This window comes from Limanda limanda, chromosome 4 (assembly GCF_963576545.1).
Source record: "Limanda limanda chromosome 4, fLimLim1.1, whole genome shotgun sequence".
In the NCBI taxonomy this organism is placed as follows: domain Eukaryota; kingdom Metazoa; phylum Chordata; class Actinopteri; order Pleuronectiformes; family Pleuronectidae; genus Limanda; species Limanda limanda.
Window position 1 is genome coordinate 17,847,719 of NC_083639.1, and position 23,760 is coordinate 17,871,478.

The 23,760-nt window shown below is 41.2% G+C and overlaps 3 protein-coding genes across 6 annotated transcripts in view; 2 read left to right on the forward strand and 1 right to left on the reverse strand.

Moving 5' to 3' along the window:
* The first annotated feature begins 570 nt into the window (after nucleotides 1-570).
* Nucleotides 571-7,090, forward strand: cyldb (cylindromatosis (turban tumor syndrome), b). The gene is made up of 14 exons (XM_061070616.1): nucleotides 571-624; nucleotides 1,323-1,804; nucleotides 2,103-2,232; nucleotides 2,676-2,917; nucleotides 3,006-3,174; nucleotides 4,035-4,167; nucleotides 4,362-4,466; nucleotides 4,752-4,879; nucleotides 4,970-5,036; nucleotides 5,127-5,259; nucleotides 5,357-5,465; nucleotides 5,576-5,694; nucleotides 6,282-6,486; nucleotides 6,734-7,090. Exons 2-14 carry the CDS (start codon nucleotides 1,370-1,372, stop codon nucleotides 6,913-6,915), a joined length of 2,157 nt encoding a protein of 718 aa, XP_060926599.1. The 5' UTR covers nucleotides 571-624; nucleotides 1,323-1,369; the 3' UTR covers nucleotides 6,916-7,090.
* Nucleotides 7,091-9,761: 2,671 nt separating this feature from the next.
* On the forward strand, nucleotides 9,762-21,243 carry top1a (DNA topoisomerase Ia). Its single transcript, XM_061069574.1, has 21 exons — nucleotides 9,762-9,874; nucleotides 10,324-10,348; nucleotides 12,251-12,347; nucleotides 12,488-12,602; nucleotides 13,191-13,243; nucleotides 13,347-13,433; nucleotides 13,566-13,635; nucleotides 13,827-13,918; nucleotides 14,059-14,174; nucleotides 15,882-16,003; nucleotides 16,095-16,217; nucleotides 16,737-16,924; nucleotides 17,009-17,153; nucleotides 18,054-18,197; nucleotides 18,383-18,568; nucleotides 18,648-18,716; nucleotides 18,827-18,941; nucleotides 19,068-19,195; nucleotides 19,472-19,566; nucleotides 19,651-19,800; nucleotides 19,934-21,243. The coding sequence occupies exons 1-21, from the start codon at nucleotides 9,842-9,844 to the stop codon at nucleotides 20,034-20,036; spliced, it is 2,256 nt and encodes a 751-aa protein (XP_060925557.1). The 5' UTR covers nucleotides 9,762-9,841; the 3' UTR covers nucleotides 20,037-21,243.
* Nucleotides 21,244-21,961: 718 nt separating this feature from the next.
* Nucleotides 21,962-23,760, reverse strand: part of zhx3a (zinc fingers and homeoboxes 3a) — a 46,433-nt gene continuing 44,634 nt past the window's right edge. For all 4 annotated transcript variants that reach the window (XM_061069096.1, XM_061069097.1, XM_061069095.1 and 1 more), the window contains one exon: nucleotides 21,962-23,515. In XM_061069096.1, coding sequence (XP_060925079.1) covers nucleotides 23,482-23,515 — 34 coding nt within the window. In that variant the 3' untranslated portion in view covers nucleotides 21,962-23,481. The remainder of the gene's footprint in view (nucleotides 23,516-23,760) is intronic.

A 23,760-nucleotide genomic window follows, 5' to 3' on the forward strand; every position in this document is an offset into this window, starting at 1 on the left:
TGAACTACACATGAAACTCTTGTTGTGCATTCAGTCTTTTGAGTGAGTTTGCTGAAATCAAGACAATTTAATTTATAAAGCACTAGAGGCAGAAGAAAAAAGACTTTCATGCTCTGATGAATAATAATGTTTGTGATTTAACCATATGTATTTATCATAAGGAATTATAATTCCTAAGGAGATTCTACCATAATTTATTGTTGTTTCCATGTCCCCCCCTATTTTTCCCTTCTTAATGTATTTCACAAAAATCATAAAGTCTATTTAAAAAGGAAAATATATAAAAAAAACACAAAAAAACTATTTAATAAAACTATTTGAAATGTGGAAACAACGATCAAAACAATTTTTAAGCAGAATACAAGATTAAAAGGAGATCTCAATACTTTGCGATCACATTAATGTTGCAAATAAACCAATAGGGAAGCTCTCACTGACAGACACCGTTGAGGGGGCGGGGCTGAATGTGGGCGTCGTCGGTCACTATTTAAATGCACGCACATCGACCCTCCTCTTCAGTGAGGAGGAAGAGCTCAGTCAGTCCTGCAGTCACCTGTGTGTTTCAATGTGCTTTCATTCATGTGCGGACTGTGGAGGAGAGATTACTCTTTACACAATAAAGCGGTGAGTAAAACAAGGCTTTTTTAGCATCTCATGTGCTGAGTTAAGTTTAATGTTAACAAACATATTCCCCAGTATCCGCTCAGTTTATTTGCATAAACAGCCTATCGATCTTATAAGAAAAATCGATAGATGGGACAGTTAGGTTACTTACACGAGTTGTTTTGAATGCATATACTTGTGTAATATGAAATACATTTTTGTCGGGATGTATTTTGTAGAAACCTTGTTTCCGCTCAATTGTGTGTTTAATTAATCAACTGTAATATATATATATATATATATATATATATATATATATATATATATATATATATATATATATATATATATATATATATATATATATATATATATTGTGTTCTACTCCTTTAATTTAGAGCAGGAAGGATATAATGTGACGCACCTTATATGCATACAATATGAGCTGTTTTGAACCTACATTGGCGGAGTGACATGATAATTGATGTGATAAGCCACTCTGGTATCAGGTGCCCCACGTTGTTGTAGGAGTTGGACATAAAACAAAATGCTTTTTTCACAGCCCTAAAATAAGTTGTCTTACACTATTAAATGTTATATCATTGTGTTTTTATTGTCTATGACATGATGGGCAGTTTATTTTCTCCTAACATTGTCATTAAATAGTCTGAGATTGAAGCTGTGAGGATACAATGTAACAGTCCAATGTATTTCTCCAGGTGACCTGCTTCAGAACTGTTTATCAGTGGAAATAGAGGGTGTAAACATGGAGCCCAAAACTGTCATGAAGGAGAAGTATTTCATCGTGACACGAGGGAAGTCGAGGAAAGGCTTCTGCCGGGGATGCATCGGCCGTGTGGAGGCAGAGACGCAGTGTGGGGAGCTGACGGGACTCCTGTACTCTGGTGGCAGCAACGTCGGGAGCCCCAAGAGCGGCGGCACGGTGCGGAGGGAGGACACGTACCCTCTGACCCGACACCAGGCCCAGCTCCTGCTCTTCGTCTCCTCTTTCAGCAAGCGTCTGGAGCTGCTGTGCAACCCCCAGCTGTTCTCAGCCATCTGCGAGCTAACTCAGGACGACCTGGTGGTGGTGAAGCACAAGAAGGGACACCTGCCCGGCCTGGTGAAGAACCTGATGCAGATTGGGAGGAAGGAGAACAAAGATGACCTCCAAATGCTCGGCTTTGAGGTGGAATTTGTGGTGAGTAAAGTTGATAACCTCAAAGTGTGGGTGTCTTGAATAAACCAGCTAAAGCATGTGATCTGTACTAAGTAATTGCACCTGCACACGAGTATGACTCAAGAAGATGCGCTGCAGCTATGCAATCTCCAGTCATCTGTCGCTAATCAGTCAAAAGATTGTCAGAGAGATATGCACCTTGCAATGTCATAATTGCGAATTGTTTGCATGCTTCTGAGAATTTACCTGGGCTCTGTGCTCTGAGTGCTTAATGACTGTTTGCTTTTCATTGACTGTTATGTTTTGTTCGTGCCTGTAGGACAGTGATCACAACCAGTCATCCAAGAAACCCACACCCCTGCCCTTGTTCAATGCTGCAGACATCATTCAGGTGGTCCCGTCTTACTCGGTCCCCCTCGGACTGCACTGGAGAGACGGACAATGTAAGGGTGAGTAATGTCAAAGTCTCAGCTCGCCAGCTACCTTCAAAGATAACATGTGGAAGGCTATATATGAACCACACAATAACTTTGTCTTAGAGTGCTTGATTTTTTTTTTTTAAACAAAAACCTTGTCCCATTCCCCTACATCTGGCAAATGTAATCCTGTAATTGAAAGTTGTTACCAAATGCCTGGGTCTATATGGAGGACATGGAAGAAGCAGTCCTAGTACAACTGGAAAAACTGGTCTTGTTGTGTTGGAATGTAGAACACTACATGCATCACATGGTCAGGCGTGTTTGCACATTTGGAACTGTTAGCTGTCTGCATACCTCATATGTAGACGTGTTAGCCGGAGGTCAAGCTGATGAGGAGGCATGTGACAACTCCAAAAAATGTCATATGACTTTCTTACCGTCATCCTCTCCCCACCTTCCATGCCTCTGTGCAGGTCTAAACACAAAAGCGGTGACACGCATCAACTCCATGCCAAACACAAGTTCCCGTGCACGCCTAGGGAGAGAGAGCCATACGGAGCCCAGGGTCATTCAGAACCAAAGCACGTCTCCTGCGCCTCTTGAGGTGGGGTCCATGGTGGAGGTGATGTCCAACTCTAAGATCACAGTGTACGGAGTCGTCCAGTGGTTGGGAGTCCCTGCTGGAAAGACTGGTGACTGGGCTGGGATCGAACTGGTGAGGCACTAAAAAGTACTGTTGTCAAGTACAGTTGGCATCATGCATCTAAGACACCTTTTTATATCGTTTTTTTTTCTTGTTTTAGGAATATGAGGTGAACGGCTGCTCTGATGGGAAATATGGAGGCCAGAGATATTTCACCTGCAAAGCGAGCCGAGCTTTGTTTGTTCCTGTCACAAAGTGCAGCCCTGATGCCAGATTTCTCTACTCCTCTACAGGAAGTGGGACCTCAAAGCCCACTGAAATACCTCCAGGTTAGACATTTGTCTTAGTTTGGTGGGACATGCACACAAGCAAGCAATTAACAAATTAATCATGCTGAAATTATTGGAAGCATTTATTCTGAAGGCTCTGTGTGAAATGGTTCTGTTAAAAAATAGGAATGAACTAGAAGGCCACTTGGGGAGTGCTCACATCTGCCAAGGCCAATACCCTCCCTCGCCATTTTAAAGAAAGTTCAAACAAAAAACCTGGATCTGGCCCCTCAATGGAATCTGCTCCACAAGTCAATGGGTTCTTCCCCGACCCATACCACATCATTCCACCAATTTACAATCAAATTTGTCCGATGGAGTTTGTGCAATCCTGCAATAAGCAAAACAAAAGGCAATGAAAACATAACCACCTTTAAGGAGGTACTTCAGAAATGGCCATTTGTATGCTGTGTAGTACGCTGAGCAAAATCAATGTCATGCTGGACATTTAGCAGATGTTTCTCATTCCTTTTCATAATTGCACAAAACCTCACAAACTCGGGATCAGGAACTGTTGAACACCTGGGCTGTGCACACTTCAAATAAACAGTCACAAGTCATGCTTTCTAATCTGGGTCACTGACTTACTGTCCACACCCTTGGCAGGACAAATGAAGTCAATGGCATGTAATGCACTTCCTGGTTTGAAGCACTGTTTTTTTTTATCAGTTGAACATGTTTCCTTTTGAACATGTCTGCCAGTCATATGAACGTCCAGTGATCAGTTTGGCTGTGTTTAAACCTGGTCAGAAACCTCTGCAGAATGCTACATTTCCCAAACCTAAAGCTACCCCTGAAATGATCTGTGTTAAAACCTAATTTAATGGCTTTCAACATGTGTTTGTTTGCTTTTTATTAAGTTCCTCTATTTGAGGACCCTGAGGAGGACGCACCACCTATCCCTGAGTCAGAGGCCTTGTCTTTGTTAGAGGGAAGAATGAAGGGGATTCAGGGTCATATCAACTCCTGTTATCTTGATGCCACACTCTTCAGGTAAAACCAGTTCTTCACACCTTGGGGCGTTTTATTCTCAATTGCCACATTGTTGTGAACCTGGATCATATTTATTTAATTCCCCCATTTATCTGTAGTAATTTGATTTGGAGATCAGATACAAGTGAAATGAGAACAGTGACCTGTATTCAGATCTGCAAAGAGTTTTAAAAAGTGGGTGGTTCTCTCCTCAGTTTGTTCAGCACGTCTGTGACCCTGGATCATATCTGCAAGAAGCCTGCTGACACAGAGCAACCCATAACCTGCACTCTGAGGAAAATAGTCAACCGTTTACGCAGGTATGAACACTTTATTCAAGACTTTTTTTTTAAATTCTTTTCTTTTCTCTTACTGTCAGCCAGTTTGCAAAAGAACATGATGACATTGTATATAATCTCAAATGGTAAACAAGTACTCTCTGTCTTTGTATTATGGGTATTCCGTATTGACTATCTGAGACTGAAGGTACACAAGGTTGAGCCTTGCTTACATTAGAAGGAGTGGCTTTGTGTTTACTCTTTGTTGTTTTTGGTGTGTGCAGCTGTTCCATTGTGAGCTCTTGTTTTTGATGTGTTTTATGGCAGACAAGGATTTGTGCCAACTGAGAGCGTCATGAATTTCCGCAAACAGCTCGGCTGCGACACATTTCAAACAGAGGAAAAGGGTATGCACCATTATCGAACATGCATTGATTTCAAATGTGTTTTAATAGGTCTTTGCAAAGTCATTGCAACACAACATGTGATGCCTGCTTTTGCACTTTTATACATTTAGAATTGTGTTGCTTCACACTTCATTGCAGACCCTGAGGAGCTCATCACAGTCCTCTTTCAGAAGGTGTTGAGCACGGAGCCACTTCTCAAGCTCAGGTATGAAACCGCTCTGGGCTGTTCAGTATTGAATGTCATGTTCTATTTAGCTGCGTTAGACTGAGTTATTGAAAAGCTGTTTCTTCTTAGATCGAAGCGAGAAACATGTCAGGGTGCCTACACCTTGCAGATCTTTCTAGAAAAAGAGCAGATGGGACAGATGCCCACCGTCCAACAGCTGCTGGACACGTCCTGCCTGTCAGGTGACATCAAGTTTGATGAGGTTAGTGCTGCTTTTGAGTGACAAAGATGACCTCATGGGTTTATCAAGTTTTCCTCTATACAGTCGCGTAACCATAATACTGCCTTTTGTCCCTCAGGCACCGTACTGTCTCATTGTTCAGATGCCAAGGTTTGGAAACAAGTATAAGATGTTTTCTCACATCATCCCCTCCACTGAGCTGGATATCACAGATATTCTATACAACTGTGAGGAGCTGGTACAATTTGCACCAATTCATATCTTAGCATAAGAAAGGAAAACCATTTTTAACTCAGTGTTTTTAAAATGCTTGTGTATCACCTACTTTTCCCAACAGCTCCAAGAGAATGCTTCGTCTGTGGACATTTGGCAGAGTATGAGTGTCTTCAGTGTCTACCAGATCGCAAACTACAGCCAGGAAGAATCAAACAGTTCTGCACTACCTGCAACACACAGGTAAACTACAATATCACGTAATAAACAGCATACCTTCAACAAGGGCCAACTGTCCACTTGTATTCAACCAACACGCTCAAAAAGCTCAAAAGAATAAAGAAATAACAAAGGATGAAAAAGTGGTACCATACATGTAGAAGACCAAGATAAAAATATCAAGAGTGCTTTTGGTGAGTAGGACTGACGCCGGTGTTAATGTTCCATAAACAAAAACACGCTCAGGAGATTTCTCTGTTGTTATGAACAGATCTGAGCAGAGAATGTTCTGCTGCGTTGTTAATGTTGAGAAAGGAAAACTCTGGAGAAAGTCCTTACCCAATTCAGCAGACATTCTCTGGAGTTCTGGATGTGAAAAACGGCTCTAAATATCAGTCACCAGGATTTTTCATGAAGATCTATTAATCAAAATCGTTGAAAATGTAAAGTTGGTGAAAATGTAAAAAATGCTGATCTGCCCCAAGTTTTAATGGGTACCTTCTTGGATTACACTTCCCCCTTCAGAATTCAATAAAATTGGTTTTACATCCATCTCCTTGGTGGATGTAACTAGAGATGACTTAAGTGTGACTTTTCTTTTTGTTTAACAGGTGCACAGTCATCCCACACGGCAGGGTCACTCCCCCAAACCTCTACAGGTTCCAGCAAATGTCTCCCCTGACACTCCTGTGCCCAGACACATGATGCAGCTGTTTGCCGTGCTCTGCATTAAAACCAGCCACTACGTGTCCTTTGTCAAATACGGCCCTGACCCTCGCTCCTGGCTCTTCTTTGACAGCATGGCAGACCGATGCGGTAAGATGGGCCTCACCTGGTTTCATTTACTTTTGTTAATGGGGAATTTCTTGGCCTTTTTTTATTTTATCCTGATGTTCGTGCAAACGCTGAATTGTTTTGGCTTACTCTGTGAAGTGGTTACACATGACTGCTTTATTTTCTGATAATGCTGCCTTGACTTTACTAGATAAGGGCACACTCTGACGCATGCTCTTTATCTCTTCTCGCGAAGACGTCTAATCTAGAGGCCACTCTTTTCTTACAGGTGACGATCAAAGTGGCTACAACATTCCAGAGATCCGAGCTTGTCCGGAGCTTGGCGACTTCCTGTCCCAGCCGGAGGAGGAGCTGGCTCGGGCCAACCCCTCCCAGACTCCTGAGCTGACGCGTAGGCTTCTGTGTGACTCCTATATGTTTTTATACCAGAGCCCAGCCACGCCACTTTGAATTCCAAACCATCAGGAGCCTTAAACGCCCATGAGGATGAAGACACGCCGTTCTCACAACAGTGCCCCAATAACCTTGCACCTCTACCTAATCAGAGAGATGTTCTGTTGGTTAATACGTCCAAATAGCAGGAACTGAAGTGGATGTTTAAAACTAAATGGAAAGAGACAATAATTTTGAAGAGAAAAATAACTTTGAATTTGCTTGATCTTTGTCAGTTTATGTTGACTATGTAAAGAAAGAAAGAATGAGGGGTGAATACATAACACTTTGCACTCTTTTCCCTATCATTGCCCTCTGTGTCTCTTAAATGTCTTGTGGTTGTTATTTATACTTTGAGGTTTTTTAATGAGTTCATCGTAGCATCTCATTTTTGTTGTTGTCTATATTCTTGTATTGTTTGTTACTTGGTACATTAAAGTTCATTCAACCACTTTGTGCCATGTTTATTTGATTATTCTATCATTTTAACACCAGATTAAACATTCACTCAGTCTTTAGACTTTGGGGACATCTAGTTGTGAAGTTGCATGTTGCAGCTGAATACCCCTCATCTCCCCCTCCCCTTCCAAACATGAGAGAACCTGTGGTAGACTCCAGGTGTCATAAAACTGAAAAGGTGTTTAGTTTGTCAAGTCTGGATTACTGGTCCTGATGCAAATATAAAATATGTCAATATAAAGGGCCCATTCTAGTATAAACGAATTTGTGTATTGGATTAAAATTCCAGACATTCTAACTTGAGTTTAAATTAGACCGCGGAATGCAGATATAGATGATAGTATTGCCTTGTATGTAAGCAGCCTTTTGTAGCATGGAATAATAGATGATATGCATGGGAGAAAAGGGTTTGGCTAAACAGGAAGTAGTGATTTGAGGCTCTGACAGGCGGGGGCCGTTGTAGTAGGTAATATAATGGACTACAGCGCCATCTAGTGTTGGAGTTTTCCTCGAACACCAATCGTCCACATGGTCTGTGAATGGTATTTCAGAAATAACGCTGCAATAATCTGTATGTATTAATTAAGTTTAAGTGTGTCAAGGTTGTGGAGGACAGTGCAGACGTTTCATGAGTCACACATCCTAGCTGTGGCTCAGGAGGACGTCCACCAAGTAGAAGGTCGGTGGTTTGATCCCAGTTGCTGAACATGTTTTATCATGTGTCAGAGGAAAAGAGGAAGCAGTTGGAGGCCGAGGTTCCATATATGCTGGACCACAAACTTGCTGAGCCTTGTTCATCTAACTGGGCCTCTGGTGTCTTACTGGTCTTAGTGGTTGTTCTGTGTAATGTTGTTTGGATCCACAACTCAACCAACCCTAACTTCACAAGCTCTCCTCTCCTCATCCCCTCCTCTACAGATTAAGATACATTTATGTATTTGTCACATGCACAGACATGCACAAGCACACTCATGCAAGGAGGGAAATTTAACCTCTGCTTTTAACCCATCTGGTGCAGGACACACAGAGCAGTGAGCAGCCATGTACAGCGCCCGGGGAGCAGATGTTGGGAGAGTAAGGTGCCTTGCTCGGGGCACTAGACAGGGCATCCTCTTGGATTTTTGGACAGATCAATCCAAGTTCGTGTTTTTTTTGTTTCTCCGTGGAGTCGAACCAGAGATGAACCAGAGACCTTTTCTGCCACTAGTCCAAGTTTCTGCCACTAGTCCACCGCCTCTTCAGGAAATATAGCTGCTCCTGAGGGTAGCTGAGGTTGGGGAGATGGAGGGATGTGCTGGAGGATGCAGCTCTGAATGAACACAGTTAAACCAGTGGATTATTGGTAATGTATTGCGTGGCAAACTATGGAGATCTCTCTCTCTCTCTCTCTCTCTCTCTCTCTCTCTCTCTCTCTCTCTCTCTCAACTGGCAATAAACCAGTTATTACGCACTTATCCTGTCTGTCTTCCCTCAAGTTTGTGACACAAAATACTGAACCCAATATTCCCTCTGACAGCCGAGAGTGTATGATTGATGTGTGATAGGGAGAGTGCTGCACACGGATGCACTCTATGAATGTGTGTGTGTGTGAAGTGGTGAAAGGTTCTGTTAAGTGCTTTAAGTCATCAACACCAGAAAAGGTTTGTATTAATACAGACCATTCACATGATTTTTTAATCTTAAAAAGGGACAATACTTCAAGGCCTTGAAGGCAGCTCAGACTGTACAAGAGCATTATTCTAACTTAACTTGACATATATGTGAATATTTACTAATTATGTCTGTAATTTGTTTTGAGCTTTGCCATTTGATAACCTATGAAGTAAATATTGATATGCAAATTCCCTAAATCGCAAAAGAATGAGTATGGTCAACGAAACAGGAAAGACAAATCTCAGACATGATGATGATACTGATTGTTGATATTTGATATTATTAATAATTAAAGTACACAAAGCCAATTCTTCATAAGATAGGACAAGATAAGATAATCCTTTATTAGTCCCACAGTAGGTAAATGTGAAACGTTACAACAGCAAATCAAAACCAGTAATGTAATAATAAGTAGCAAGAAATACTTGTAACTGATGGGAGAATTTCCCAGAGAGAAATTAATATTGAACAGTTAAATGTGAACCTTGTCATTTGCATATAAGATGGAGAGAATAGAAACAACACACTGATAATCAAGTGGAGGAGTGAGCCTGGATCACAGTGTTCTCCTGCTCCATGTGTACCCTGCCTCAGTCAGCACAGTGTGTGTGTGTGTGTTTCAGGGCCTGAGCAGCAGCAACACGTTTTGTCGAGAGGAGGAGCCACGCTTGCTCGCTACCATTTAAACGGAGGCGCATGCGCACTAGTGTAAATTTCAGACTTACTCTTACACAACCGTGTCTTTTCTTCATTCTGCCTGCTTCACTCACCGGTGTGTGCCGTGGCTCCACGTTTCTCTTTTTTAATTTCTCCACCCGACAACTCGTTGGAAATGAGTGGGGACCATTACCACAACGAGGACCAGGTAACGTGGAGCGGGTTTTGCGGTGTCATCGCTGCTGCTCGGTCCCTCGCCACCGTTGAATTTGTTTGGTTTTGACAGGGTAACTTGCTAACTGTGAATAGTATCTGCTAGCACACATTTAGTTGTCAACAGCGACTTGACAAGTGTCCCCATTTTTTTCTTTGTGATCTCGCAGACAGCTGCGGTGTAGTTAGCCTCCAGTTTAGTGTCGGTGGCGAAGGGAAAGTGGGTTAACGCAGCATGTGAACTGGTGTTAGCTGCAGCTAATGCTAGCCGTTAGCGGCTCCGGTGTTAGCCGCTACGCCATATTCCCATCCAGAGTAGCACGTTAGCCGAGCTAGCGGGCTACATAGCAAACTGTCGCTTTGCTGCCTCGCAAGTTCAAAGTTAGTTAGCCGGCTAGTTAGCTACTACGGAATGTAACATTCATCTGTGTTTTTCTTTTTCAGATTGACTGTGGCTCTCGAGTCAATGGTAAGTTCACCAGTGTCAGATTCCAGATTAAAAGGACTGTTTTCCTCCCGGTGCGACTTGTTTTTACTGTTCTAATGCAACGTTACGATAGTTCTCAGCAGAGGACAGAAATGGCGTCCAGAGACTAAGTCCTCTGTCTCACTCACAAGCGCCTATTGTTCAAAAGGGAGGTGTTGTTTGAGCTTTTCCGCAAACAATTTTCTCGATCGGAGTCCATGATGCCACACACGTTGAGGTGTTTTATCAGTTTCTCGCCTCGGATGGGCTTGTTGGGCCGCTTTTAGCACCGCATTTCCCACCTGAAAGTGAAGGTTTGGGGGTTGAGGACTTAGTCTCTGCGCCATTTTCTTTTTCGGTGTAGCGGCCTGACTGTGCTGCAAGCTGAACCCAGGCTGGAAGTGCAGATGGCTGAGTGTGGAGGAGCAATGCGAAGGCACAGGGCTACATGGGCTTCCCATGTGGCGGCCCATGAGAGAATAGATTTTTATAAAGGCGATCTAATGTTATTTTTGTTTTATTTTGCCTACTGAAACATAGCACTCCCACGGTAGGCGAAAGTACAGCGTTTTAAAGTTGAATCCACGTTTCAGTAGCAATCATCACATGGCATTAAATTGTGTATTGGATGATCTTGACAACAATTAAAGTTAAAAGTGAGTTTTCTAGTTTTTTTTTTATTCAGCACAATTATAACCTGTCTGACCTGAATCTAGACATACTACTTTTTTTTTGTTCTTTCTTGAAAATCAGCTTCAGGACCATTTTTTCCTTCTAACTGACAAACTGACTCTTCAGTACTTTGAGACAATATATTTTACATCAGTATAAGATTACCCAGCAACCAAGCATGGTGGATTTATTGATACAAGCTTGGTGTTTCTCTGCACCCTTAATGCAAACGTCATATAGTCAACCATAACAGGCTATTATTTGGTTTTCATCCTGAAACCATGTGACACTTCTCTCAGGATCATACAGCCTTGCCACCACCTTTATGATTTCAGAGTTTTGTTTCCTTTAGACTGGAGTAAAACAGCTTGGGTTTAACCGAATTGTGGGTCTATCATTTCCTTTGTCACCACTATGAAGATGACCCTGCTAGAATTCAATATGCTCCCCCATTTTAAAGGTACATGTTGTACTTGTGCATACATTAACTAACAATTGTTTGCTAGTCAGTGGCAGATGTATATTCTGAATTTGTATTACCCCCGAAAGCTGATAGTAGGGTGGAGCTTTAGTCAAACGTCTGTTAGATATGTTTTACAGTTTATCAGTTATGTGACAGAGTTCAACAGCGTCTCGACTTATCACGTCACAACTTGGTGTAGAGCTCTTAGGGGACCACAGAAGTCAAATCTTCTTGTAATAATTGGTCAGCAAAGACGGCTAGTTTTACAGTGATGCCAAGGACATGTGGATGATAGTTGTGTTCCACTGCTGGACCATTGACATATCGGCATCTTGTTTTTAAGGACCTGTAAGTTTATAACTGTTCCCTGGTAAAGATTGGCTGTTGACGCTTTATTTTTGCAGTTGCTTTTTTATTTTCCACAAACATTCTGCTGTGACGCACAAATTAAAGGGAAAAACCTTGTTCACGTGCATGTTTCAACCTGTCAGTTGTTTCATATTGTCTCTAACAATGAGGCTCATACGGGCAGTAGGAGGTGCTGTGCTACCCTGAATACATTTTCTGTTTACATGCTGTACGACATTCAAATTGTGGTGCACTTTGTTCGCCCAGACACTTGCATATTGATTCATACTTGGGCCATTAGGTACTTCTTGGTTCTAATGTAGACATGTGTATGGCATCCAAGCACCATTCAGTCCTCTGTTGGATAAATTCATGTAATGCTTTGTGTGCTTTTGAAGAATGTAACCCTGTTCTCTTCTCAGACTCTCACAAGCATAAAGACAAGTACAAAGAGAAGGAACACAAACATAAGGACCACAAGAAGGATAAGGAACGGGAGAAAGCAAAGCATGGCAACGGGTATGACGGGTGTCCTTCCAGACTGTTGTGTTGGTGTCTGCTTAGTGTGGACAAGACGTACCACTTGACTATTGTAGGATTTTTGGTTGTAGATGGTGGAAGCTGAAACATCCTGTGTCATGTGTTTCTTTAAATTATAGCGACTACAAGGACCCCTCTGACAAGAAACACAGAGAAAAGGAAAAGATGAAGCACAAAGATGGCAGCACAGACAAATACAAGGACAAGCACAAGGAGAAGAGGAAGGAGGATAAGGTGAATAACTATGCAAAATTATTTGTGGGTGAACATCTATTGTGACATTTTTGGGCTCACAATTATGATATTTGTATTACTCTGTCAAATCAGTACCTTCATGGCCCCCTGAGCTATTTAAAAACACGACTAAAAATCTGTAAATTGTTTTAGTTTTCTTATTCTGTTACAATTGTGATATATTTGGCCAATATGTGCCATGAATCCTGACATTAAATGTTAACGGAAACTTAGTTTTGGTTCTCCATAATGTCAGGATGCTTCTAGAAGCTAGACAGATGTGATTGTATTTTAGTAGAATTGTTTTGGCATTGCTCTTGATAACTTAGGGAAATTGTCTTCAAATAAGGTGAATCTTAAGGGCAGGGATGGGAATAACCAAGATACTCTTATTCTTTCCTTTCAAACCAAGTATGTTTAGGCCTGCAAGCAAAATTAAGCACATGGCTTTAAGAACTAGCATTGATGATTTACCATTTAGTAACCATTAAACTGTTAATCTTCTCTGTTGACAAAGTTGTTTATGATCTCTTACTTTTTCGCATAAAAGTTTTATTTCATTATCAACTGTGTGTAAACCAATTTCAGATGAAGTCCCTTGATGGTAAAATAAAAAAAGAAAAAGAGAATGGCTTTGCCAGGTAAGTCTTTACGCCACTTTACTCTGAAGTGTCACATGTAGGCTATCAGCAGGTATGTTTCATATGATACCATTTCTTACTATGAGTGCTTTTTCTTTTGCAGCCCTCCTCCACATGTGAAGTCTGAGCCCGAAGATAACTTTTACCACTCTCCTAAGTCCCTTAAAAGAGAACGGGATGATGATAACGAGTAAGTAGCCAATTCCATTCGACTTCTTACTTGTCTTTAACGCCTACTTCAAATCCTTAGTGAATCAATGTAGTTTTCTGTGACCTAAATTGGATATATCAGATTAGAGATTTATGGGATGTTATTTTTCAGCTCTGAATTCAAGCCCAAGAAAATAAAGATCGAAAATGACAAGAAGGCCAAGAAAAGGAAACCAGTTGAGGTAAGCAAAGGCTACACCATCGCACAAACCTGCTGTTGGATGTAGACATTCTGTAAACAAAGAAAGAGTTTGGCAGTTTTCTGCAGTATATTTTGAAAGGCACAATTAACCTGAAGAATTGGAGAGAATTGAGTGTGTTGATAAGGACATTTTCCCTGAGAGAACTCACTTGGTTTCTATTCCCTTCTTAGGACATCAAGTCCAAAAAGATAAAAAACAAAAAAGGAGAAGTGGCCGATGGAAAAAAGAAAGCAAAGAAAGAACCAGAGGAGAAGTGGAAATGGTGAGTTGGCCAGCTGAATAATGCTTACATGATAGTAGTGGGTGGTGTTGGGTCGTCTGTGGATATATTGCATGTTATTGTTGGCCTGTGAATTATTTTGTTTTCTAGTAAATTCAAACTCCTTTATTGATTGATTCCAGGTGGGAAGAGGAGAGATACACAGACGGTTCCAAGTGGAAGTTTCTTGAACACAAAGGGCCGGTCTTTGCTCCACCATATGATCCTCTTCCTAGCAACGTCAAATTTCATTATGATGGTAAGAGTGGGTTTCTCACTAGAACTCTACCGTTAAATCCCATAAAGACTGTTTAGTATATCTACATGATTGAATCCACGTTTCAGTTAGGGATGCACCGATCCGCTTTTTTCACCTCCGATACCGATATCTGAGGTTTAGTATCGGCCGATCCGATCCGATACCGATATAGAAAAACAGCGCGAAATTATGGTAACAAACTGTAAGTTTCATTGGGGGGAAAAGACTGGGATCATGAGACTTGACTTAAACATTTCTTTCCTATTTTTTTTAAAAACAAATAAACAGATATAAATGTACTGAATTACTTATTTATTTAATAATTGTGCACCAGTAAAACAATCTTAATCATAAAAAAAATAGTGTGACTGGTTCAGTCAGTGCAATTAGGGATTCAAAATACAATGTAAAACAAAATAAATAATAAAGGAGCTGAAATTGAGAAAACAATAGCTTCACTAGCTTGGTTGGTAGACTTTCAAAATAAATAGCAATCAGTTCTTTATATAGTTTAGTGCAAATGGGAATAAAACATCCATTACAAAAGCATCAAAACAATAGCTTCTCTAGCTTGGTAAAACAACAGCCTCGACTTGTGGCTGAAAACCCTGAGCGGGGGCGGTGGGAGTCGTCTCCCTCTGCTAGCTCGCACAGCCACACAAACAGCGGTCCGTCGGAGAGCCGCTCCCTCCATTAAAAATGTTACTCGTCGGTGCTCGGACCCGTGCACCATGCCCATGCTTTAATCCCGGTTAGCTGACTTTGTAGCTAGCAGACGGCGCTGCTACCACTCTCACGTGAAATTTTTGTAAGTGCTTTATGAGGTTTGTCGTATTATAACTGGACGTTTTAGTACCGCCCCTCGGAACATTCACTTTCCAGATGTTGCACGTAGCCGTGGAGCTTGTTGGCTGAGGTAATGTGTAATAGCTCCAGATAGCCGATCCTTTGGCTCGCTTCATTTTGTAAACACTGTAGGCTCTGCACGGCGTGTTGCTTGCGTATGACGTCACTCACAGCGCACAGCATAGAATTACACTGAATAGATCAGCCGATATGGATCGGCCCATTGTCACCGATACCCGATCTAGAAATTTCTTCAATATCAGTACCGATACCGGTACAAATATCGGATCGGTGCATCCCTAGTTTCAGTAGCAATCATCACATGGCATTAAATTGTGTATTGGATGATCTTGACAACATTTAAAGTTAAAAGTGAGTTCTAGTTTTTTTTATTCAGCACAATCAGTATAAGATTACCCAGCATCCAAGCATGGTGGATTTATTGATACAAGCTTGGTGTTTCTCTGCACCCTTAATGCAAAAATCATCTAGTCAACCATAACAGGCTATTCTTTGGTTTTCATCCTGAAGCTATGTGATACTTCTCCCAGGATCATACAGCCTTGCAACCACCTTTATGATTTCAGAGTTTTGTTTCCTTTAGACTGGAGTAAAACAGCTTGGGTTTAACGGAATTGTGGGTCTATGAAGATGACCCTGCTAGAATTCAATATGCTCACCCATTCAATATGCTCACCCATTTTAAAGGTACATGTTGTACTTGTGCATGCATTAACCAATAATTGTTTGCTAGTCAGTGGCAGAGGTATATTCTGAATTACTCTACCTTTAAATCCCTTAAAGACTGTTCAGTATATCTACATGATGGCAGTTGTAAAACTTTGTTTTTTTATATTTTAGGTAAAGTCATGAAGCTCAGTCCAGAAGCAGAGGAAGTTGCCACATTCTTTGCAAAAATGCTTGACCATGAATACACATCGAAGGATATTTTCCGCAAAAACTTCTTCAAAGATTGGAGAAAGGTAGGAAAAATAGGCGTTTCTTTATTAACTTTTAGATGCCTTGCGAAATATTTTCCAAAGATTCTTGTGACTGAGTGTAGTGTGATTACAGGAAATGAACTCCGAGGAAAAGACTAAGATCACAGACCTGAAGAAGTGCGGCTTCAGTGAGATGAGCGAATACTTCAAGGCACAGTCTGAAGCCAGAAAGGCCAAGACGAAGGACGAGAAACTGGTCAGTTACTAAATGTTTGTTGTATCGTTAATGAACTTGACCTAGAGTAAATGGTTAAATATTCTACTTCACATTTTGTAGAAAAATGCTGTGTACATATTTTTGTCTCGGCTGCTACCTCCTCTTTTACATGGAAACCTGCAAGAACAGTTGATGCTCTAAAGAAGGGGGACAGTTTCTACACATCGTGGTATATGGGGCATACCAAGAGCGAGGCAGTCCTTTAAGCTAATAACACAACTTGCATAGGGACTCAAAAACATCTCCAAGAAATGCTGTAACAGTGTCTGTTCTGAGGAAAATTATAAGTTTATAATAAATTTTTTTAGGGCAGGCCAACCTTTTCTTGTAGATGCCCAAATAAAAATGATGAACCTAAATTGCCAAAATATGGGCACTTTAATTACTGTACCTGTGAGCTTTCCACATTCCCCCCCGATGTATTGGGTTTTTCTTTCTCTTCATAATGTTGATCCCATTGAGGAAAGATTCTAATGCTTTGTTTTTCTCCCCCTGTAGAAAACAAAGTTGGAGAACGAACGCCTCCTTCAGGAGTACGGCTTCTGCATCATGGACAACCACAGAGAACGTATTGCTAACTTTCGCATTGAGCCCCCGGGCCTGTTCCGTGGTCGTGGAGATCATCCAAAGATGGGCATGCTCAAACGTCGCATCAGGCCTCAAGACATCATTGTCAATTGCAGCAGGTGAGCGAAGGTTTGCTTTGTCAGTGCTGATGAATTGATGTTAAGGGAGCATAATGATTTAAAAGTTCAATGTGCTCCTCACAGGGACTCCAAGCACCCTGAGCCTCCCTCGGGCAAAAAGTGGAAAGAGGTTCGTCATGACAACAAGGTGACATGGCTGGTGTCGTGGACGGAAAACATTCAAGGCTCGATCAAGTACATCATGCTAAACCCCAGCTCTAGGATCAAGGTAGGCTGAATTGTGTTCCAATTTTTTTATTTTAAATTTTTATTTTTAAATGACCACTTAAATCCTGAGGATAACTTTTGATTGCCTAAATATTTGACTTTCCTTGTCAATGCTTGCCGTCCCCCTAATCTAGGTTAGGTTTAGGGTTAACATAAAAAAAGACCCTGTCAAACGTGCTATGATTCTACTTTCCTCCACCTTATCTCTCACATTTTTTGCAGACTGAGCCCAGGTCAGCAGGAACATCTTCTGGGCTCTGAATCTTCATTATTACTTTTATTGTCGTATTCATCAACGGACCTCTGCTGCAATATCGCTCCCCTTTCTTACTTAGATTGTCAGCCATTGTCTGAAAATAGACTTTAAAAACTTTTTTCATTCTAAGAGCGCTGTAAGAATAGGTACATCCCCCTTAATGCATTTCAGCAAATCACCCAGAATTTCATCATCACTTGTCTTAAACAATGATATGGTCGAATCTGGTCTTATAGTTTGTGTATATATTTAAACGTATGTTGCATCAGGTGTTAATGGGTTAAAGTGAGTCTTGGCTCAATTCTTCAGTTCGGGTCAAACATTGATAGAACAGCATCTTTTTCCATCAGCATCGTCTGTATAGAGACTGTCTCAGTCATGTTGGATCTTTTCAAGACATTAATATTATGAAAGTTATTTTTTCTCATCTGGATTGAAGAAACTGAGCGCCTGTAATTTCTCATTTCACAATGTTAAAGTGAAAATGGCTACTTGCAGTAGTTTACTGAGCAGGGAACACTCTGTCCTGGGTCACAACCTGCTAATTCCATTGGCCTTCCCTCTGACTTTGACACACATGGCACAACATGGCCCCATGTAATTATTCATTTCTTTGTGTCTTATCCTTGTGCCACCTGCCTGCAGGGAGAGAAAGATTGGCAGAAGTATGAAACAGCCCGTGGGCTGAAGAAAATCGTGGACCGCATCAGGAACCAGTACCGTGAAGACTGGAAGTCCAAGGAGATGAGGATCCGACAAAGGGCTGTGGCTCTCTACTTCATCGACAAGGTGAGGGGGGTTGCTACCGTCATTGTCCTGAGAGTGTGTGTGGCTGGAGGTAGTTAATGTAGTGTAATTGCTTTTTAACAATGACTATTACCAGCAAGTGGGGTTTAGAGTGCTTAAACACTGGCTGCAGTGAGGGTAATGTCTTTATAAGCCGGCTTTAATCCATCTGTCCTGATGTGCTCTAGCTGGCCCTGAGAGCGGGAAATGAGAAGGAGGAAGGAGAGACCGCCGACACTGTGGGCTGCTGTTCCCTGAGAGTCGAACACATCAAACTCTACCCAGAGAATGATGGTCAGGAGTTTGTGGTGGAGTTTGACTTCCTGGGTAAAGACTCCATCCGCTACTACAACAAAGTCCCTGTGGAGAAAAGGGTAAGGACCCTAAAGCAGTGCTCTCAATTTAAATGTGCAAACTTTGCCTATGTATTCACATTTGTTCTGTCTCTTATAGGTATTTAAGAACCTTCAGTTGTTTATGGAGAACAAGGAGCCTGATGATGACGTGTTTGATCGCCTGAACGTAAGCAAAACAACACCTTCACTGTCAAACATTCAAAATACAGGATTGACCTATACCAGCTGTAACACCAGTTCTATTTTACAATGATTGCTCTCATGGTTTGTCTTCAGACTTCTATTCTGAACAAGCACCTTCAGGAGCTGATGGATGGTCTGACAGCCAAAGTTTTCCGTACCTTCAACGCTTCAATCACCCTGCAGCAGCAGTTGAAGCAGCTCACGAATGGTATGTGTCTACCTACAGATCTACAACCACTTTTTCTCATCAGTCGAGACAGTACTTGGCTAAAACCCCTTTTTCAGTCATTTTGCACACATCATTAACTGACAACCGATTATATTCTGACTCTAGCGGATGAGAACGTTCCTGCCAAGATCCTGTCTTACAACAGGGCCAACAGGGCTGTGGCCATTCTGTGTAACCATCAAAGAGCTCCACCGAAGACCTTTGAGAAGTCCATGCAGAACCTGCAGACTAAGGTGAGGAAGTGGTGTTTGAATTCTGCAGGTCAGCATTTTGCAAACAATTATTTTCCCTATAACAGTTACAGACTACACTGCAAGTACAATGTATTTCATCACCGTGCAGTTCACGTAATCGTGACCATTATGGGAAGTCAGATGGTTTACTTGCAAGAAATTGGTGGATATTTACGTTGATGTTTTAATGAGTTCTCCAATTTTCACACATGTCACACAAGAATGGTTAAAATAGATTATTATTGTTATCAACTATCAATTTTGGTTTCTTCGTAGATTGATGCTAAAAGGGACCAGCTGTCTGACGCTAGGAGAGACTTGAAAAGTTCGAAGGCTGATGCCAAAGTACGGAGAGACGAAAAATCCAAAAAGTGAGTATGGAAGGCTTGGTTCAGATTGACAGTTTACCTCTGGTCAGCCATGTGTTTAAACGCCTGCGTCTCGTCCATCTGTAGGTCTGTGGAGTCCAAGAAGAAGGCGATTGAAAGGATAGAGGAGCAGCTGATGAAGCTGGAGGTGCAGGCGACAGATCGTGAAGAGAACAAGCAGATCGCCCTCGGCACGTCCAAGCTCAACTATCTGGACCCTCGCATCTCAGTGGCTTGGTAAGATATTTATTTGTGTTTTTACATAATCTTTCACAACTTATTTGGTTATCAGAATCACTCTGCTTCCAATGATTTTTGTTGTTGGGGACAGCGATGCACATGTAAGTAATTTCTGCCTTTTTTTTCCTAGGTGTAAGAAATGGAGCATTCCCGTCGAGAAAATCTACAACAAAACCCAGCGGGAGAAGTTTGCCTGGGCCATCGACATGGCAGAAGATGACTTTGAATTTTAAATCCCAGTTTGTGGTTTTAACTGATACACTTTTTATTTTGTTTTTAATCGGATACTTGTTTTTTTTTTAGCTTAACTGAATTTTGCCCACTGGCCACACCTGGCAAAGAATTTCAGAAAGTCTGAGCAGAAAAAACAACAGCGACATGGTAAGACGAAAAGATGAGGCCATAATGAAATCGGCAGGAGGGTGTTGTGGGTACTCTAAACATCTGATCTGAGATCAGGCTACAAGGCTGAACTATAATCACAGCTGAGCAAAGGCACAGGCATAGTCTCAGTAATCTGAAGACCCTTTTACCTTTGTCAATGCTTGAACTTTGAACTGTGTGGTCCTATAGCTACTGTATTTAGCAAAAAGAAAAAATGCTTTTTATCATTCTTTTCTTTGTTCACTTGCCCTGTATTTTAGCCCTTCCATGTATTATTAATGAATTCTATATTTTGATAGACAAAGTTAAATCAAATGAATTCCTTAAATACACCCCACGCGCCTTTCGAGGAGATGTGAGCTTGACTTTTGAGGTGTGTGCGTGCATGTGTGTATGAGGGACTCGACCATGGAAGCTGTCTGTTTCGGTGAATATTTTAAACTGGACTATGTTGAATTGTTCAGCATGAAAGGGGATGTATGGGCAGGCGAAGGAGGAATACTGCAACCATGTCAATATTTACTTAAGCAAACAGAATGTGAATATTTTGTTTTACATCCTCTATCAGGGACTTCTTTTTCAGTGTAAATGTGAACCAATCATTTGTATTCTTTTGAGTTGCAAGCATCCTCTGAATCTCTGCCTAGCCCTGTCTACATCTGGTTTTAACTTAATTTAACAATTGTTCCAAGGAAAAACAACATGCATTTGTTACTTGAAGATGATGTATTTAAAGTTGGTAAATCAAGTGTTTTTCTTCAGGAAGGGTAAGTGAGGGACAAACTTTGCCAAAAAAAAAAATTCTCCATCTGTTACAATTTTAGACATCTTTTTTAATTATGTAAAGGTCGAGGATAAGATAATGTAACATTTAATGTGAATTATCAGTTCATTTTATTCCACTCTGCTCCACTTATGATAGGAAAGTTGATGTAAGTAGCTGTAAAGTCAACAGCCTATTCCTGTTATACTTTTATTGTCATAGCCTTTGATCATGTTTGAGTTTTACTCTCATTGTAGGTTTAAAAATGAATAAAATCCTACAGGTAAACATACTGTGTATTTGTCTGTGTAAGTGTTTTTCTCATTCATACCATCAGGTCCTTGTGTGTTTCTGCCTTATTATTCTAGTGTTTTGCTCGGTGTTAATTCTGTGGCCCCTCAGAGGCCCCATGTAGCACAGCAGCCTGTTGGTTTTGGACCAGCGGCTGTGGTGGATGGTCCTGCCAGAGTTCCAGCGTCCTCATATTTATTTCATCAAACAAATTTGATCACATATCTCTAGAAGAGCTTAAGCTTTCTCTGAAACTCCAGCCTTTTGGCATATCACGTTCAGGCTTTACCAAAATTAAAAACAAACAATTTGAAGAGTTAAATCTTTTAAATTAAACAACTCAAAATAAATGTTTTCTGTCCTCTATTGAAAAATAATTGGTGCGATTGGAGGTGCCTATAACGTACGATTTTTTTTCATGGAATGCTGAAGTTGGCCACCATCTGTATTAATGCACAAATCAAATAACTCTCCATACATCATGAAGACAAAATAAATTTTGGAAGGATTGCCTGCCATGGAAACTGACGGAAAAATGTTCCTCCTGAGGTCAGTGCTCAATGCTACTTGTACTGCCTGCTTCTCACCAGCAGGTGAGGCTATATGCATTTCTCCAGTGCATGTTACTCCCTCAATCATCACACTGAGTGGTCTGAATTGCAATCATGGAACAATGCAAGTTCTCTCGTGCAAGGTGCTGATCAAATAACGAGGCATCAGTGCTTGGTGAGTATTCAGTTTATTCTGTAAAGATTCAGAAGTGTAGAAAGGATGATACAACAGTGCTTTATGATCAGACTATTTCATAAAAGTTTCTTTTTAAGTGATCATAACACCGTAAGTCCAGATTCCATTTATCTCAAACCAAAATAAATTTGTAACATTCGACACAAGTGCATACACTGCTGGTAGGAGATCAACCTCCAATTTCACTTTGGATGGTATAGCACCGTTCATTAGCTATTAGCAGCTTGACAAAGATGCAGCTTAATAGGATTCATGTAGTGACTGTATGTTTATATAAACACAAGAAAATTCAGAGGAGAGCAAAGATCTCCTCATTTGGCTCTCTAGCTAGCACAATATCTCACTCTGTCATTGTCTAGGGATCAAATTGATAATTTTGCATTAAACAACATTTTTGCCAGTAACAATATTTGATACAATTACATCTTAAAGTTAAACATCTCCAAGTGTACAGAAAGCAGCACAAGATTTTTTTTTCACAGATATAGACCAACAGTGACCATCGATGCACTGGCATGTTTTTTTTTTCTTTCTTGTTTTTTTGTTTTCAGGACAGCACAGTAGCTGGAAAGCAAGGTGATGGACAGACAGGTCATATAAACACATGGACAGAGCTGAGTAAGGCAACGTTAGCGTGACAGGCTTCTCTCTGTTCAGTTTGCAGGGCAGTGTAGTGTATTGATCTCGACAAAGCCGTCAATACCTTTAATGTGGGGCAGTGTGATTTTTTCTAGCATTGCTGTCTTCATTAGTGCATTGTACAGTATATAGTCTCTTGCGTGTAGCTGAACTGCAACGTGACACCGACATTAATACAGATCTAAATAAAACATGTTTGATTGCATCTGGACTTACAGTGACTATAGAAGAGTAATAGAATTGAAAAAAAACAGATAACGGAAAAAGTAAAATTCAAGGCAGTGCTGAAGTACTGGTTGCTAAAAAAGTAAAAAATATCACAAAGCCAACAATAACATTTCCTCGACACATCTTTAGTTTGTCCAGTCGGTACAAACCCTCTCGTATAGTGCAGTTTCAATCATATATATATATTTTCCCCCTCTGACCCAAAACAATATCATTCGGCCCTATCCTATCCTATCTTCGCTCATTCAAGTCAGTTTTCCAGTCAGTGTGCGTCTTCTCTCGCTCGTTTTCTTTGATCCCTCGTACTGACCTCATTGTGCACCCTCCCCACACAACCACAAAGAAGCATGAAAGGCTTAAACATCACAGAACTCAAAAGGTGAGAAGTTCTTTCTTTTTGACGATAGCAGGAAGTGATGGCAGATGGAAGAGAAGGCGTAGGAGGATGAGGAGGGGGGAGGGGGGGTATTCACAGTTACAGTCAGAGTCCAACGGTCCAGCTACAATCACATCTGCTGTCATTATGAACACTCTATTTTTCTTTTCTTTTTTTACACCACGGCCAGGGGAGCGAGCCAACCTTTAAAACATCGTGTTCCTCTGGCGAACTCTGGGCCCGGGCATCATCACACCTCCAGCAGCTCCATCCTCAGACGATCCCTGATCAGCAAACACACACACACAAGAGAGAGGCAGCACTGTAAAAAGACGCCATGCGTATGGGTTGACTTGCCTCTCGGAAATCTATCTCACCAAAGAACAATTGTCATGATTTATTCACATATATTAGCATGCGCTCTCAATCTATAATTCAACGCTTCAGACTCCGACTTAATCTAAAAATAGCATCTTAAACACGGACCTTTGATTGCCCAAATAAGCTCCTCAGCGTTAGTACCTGTACG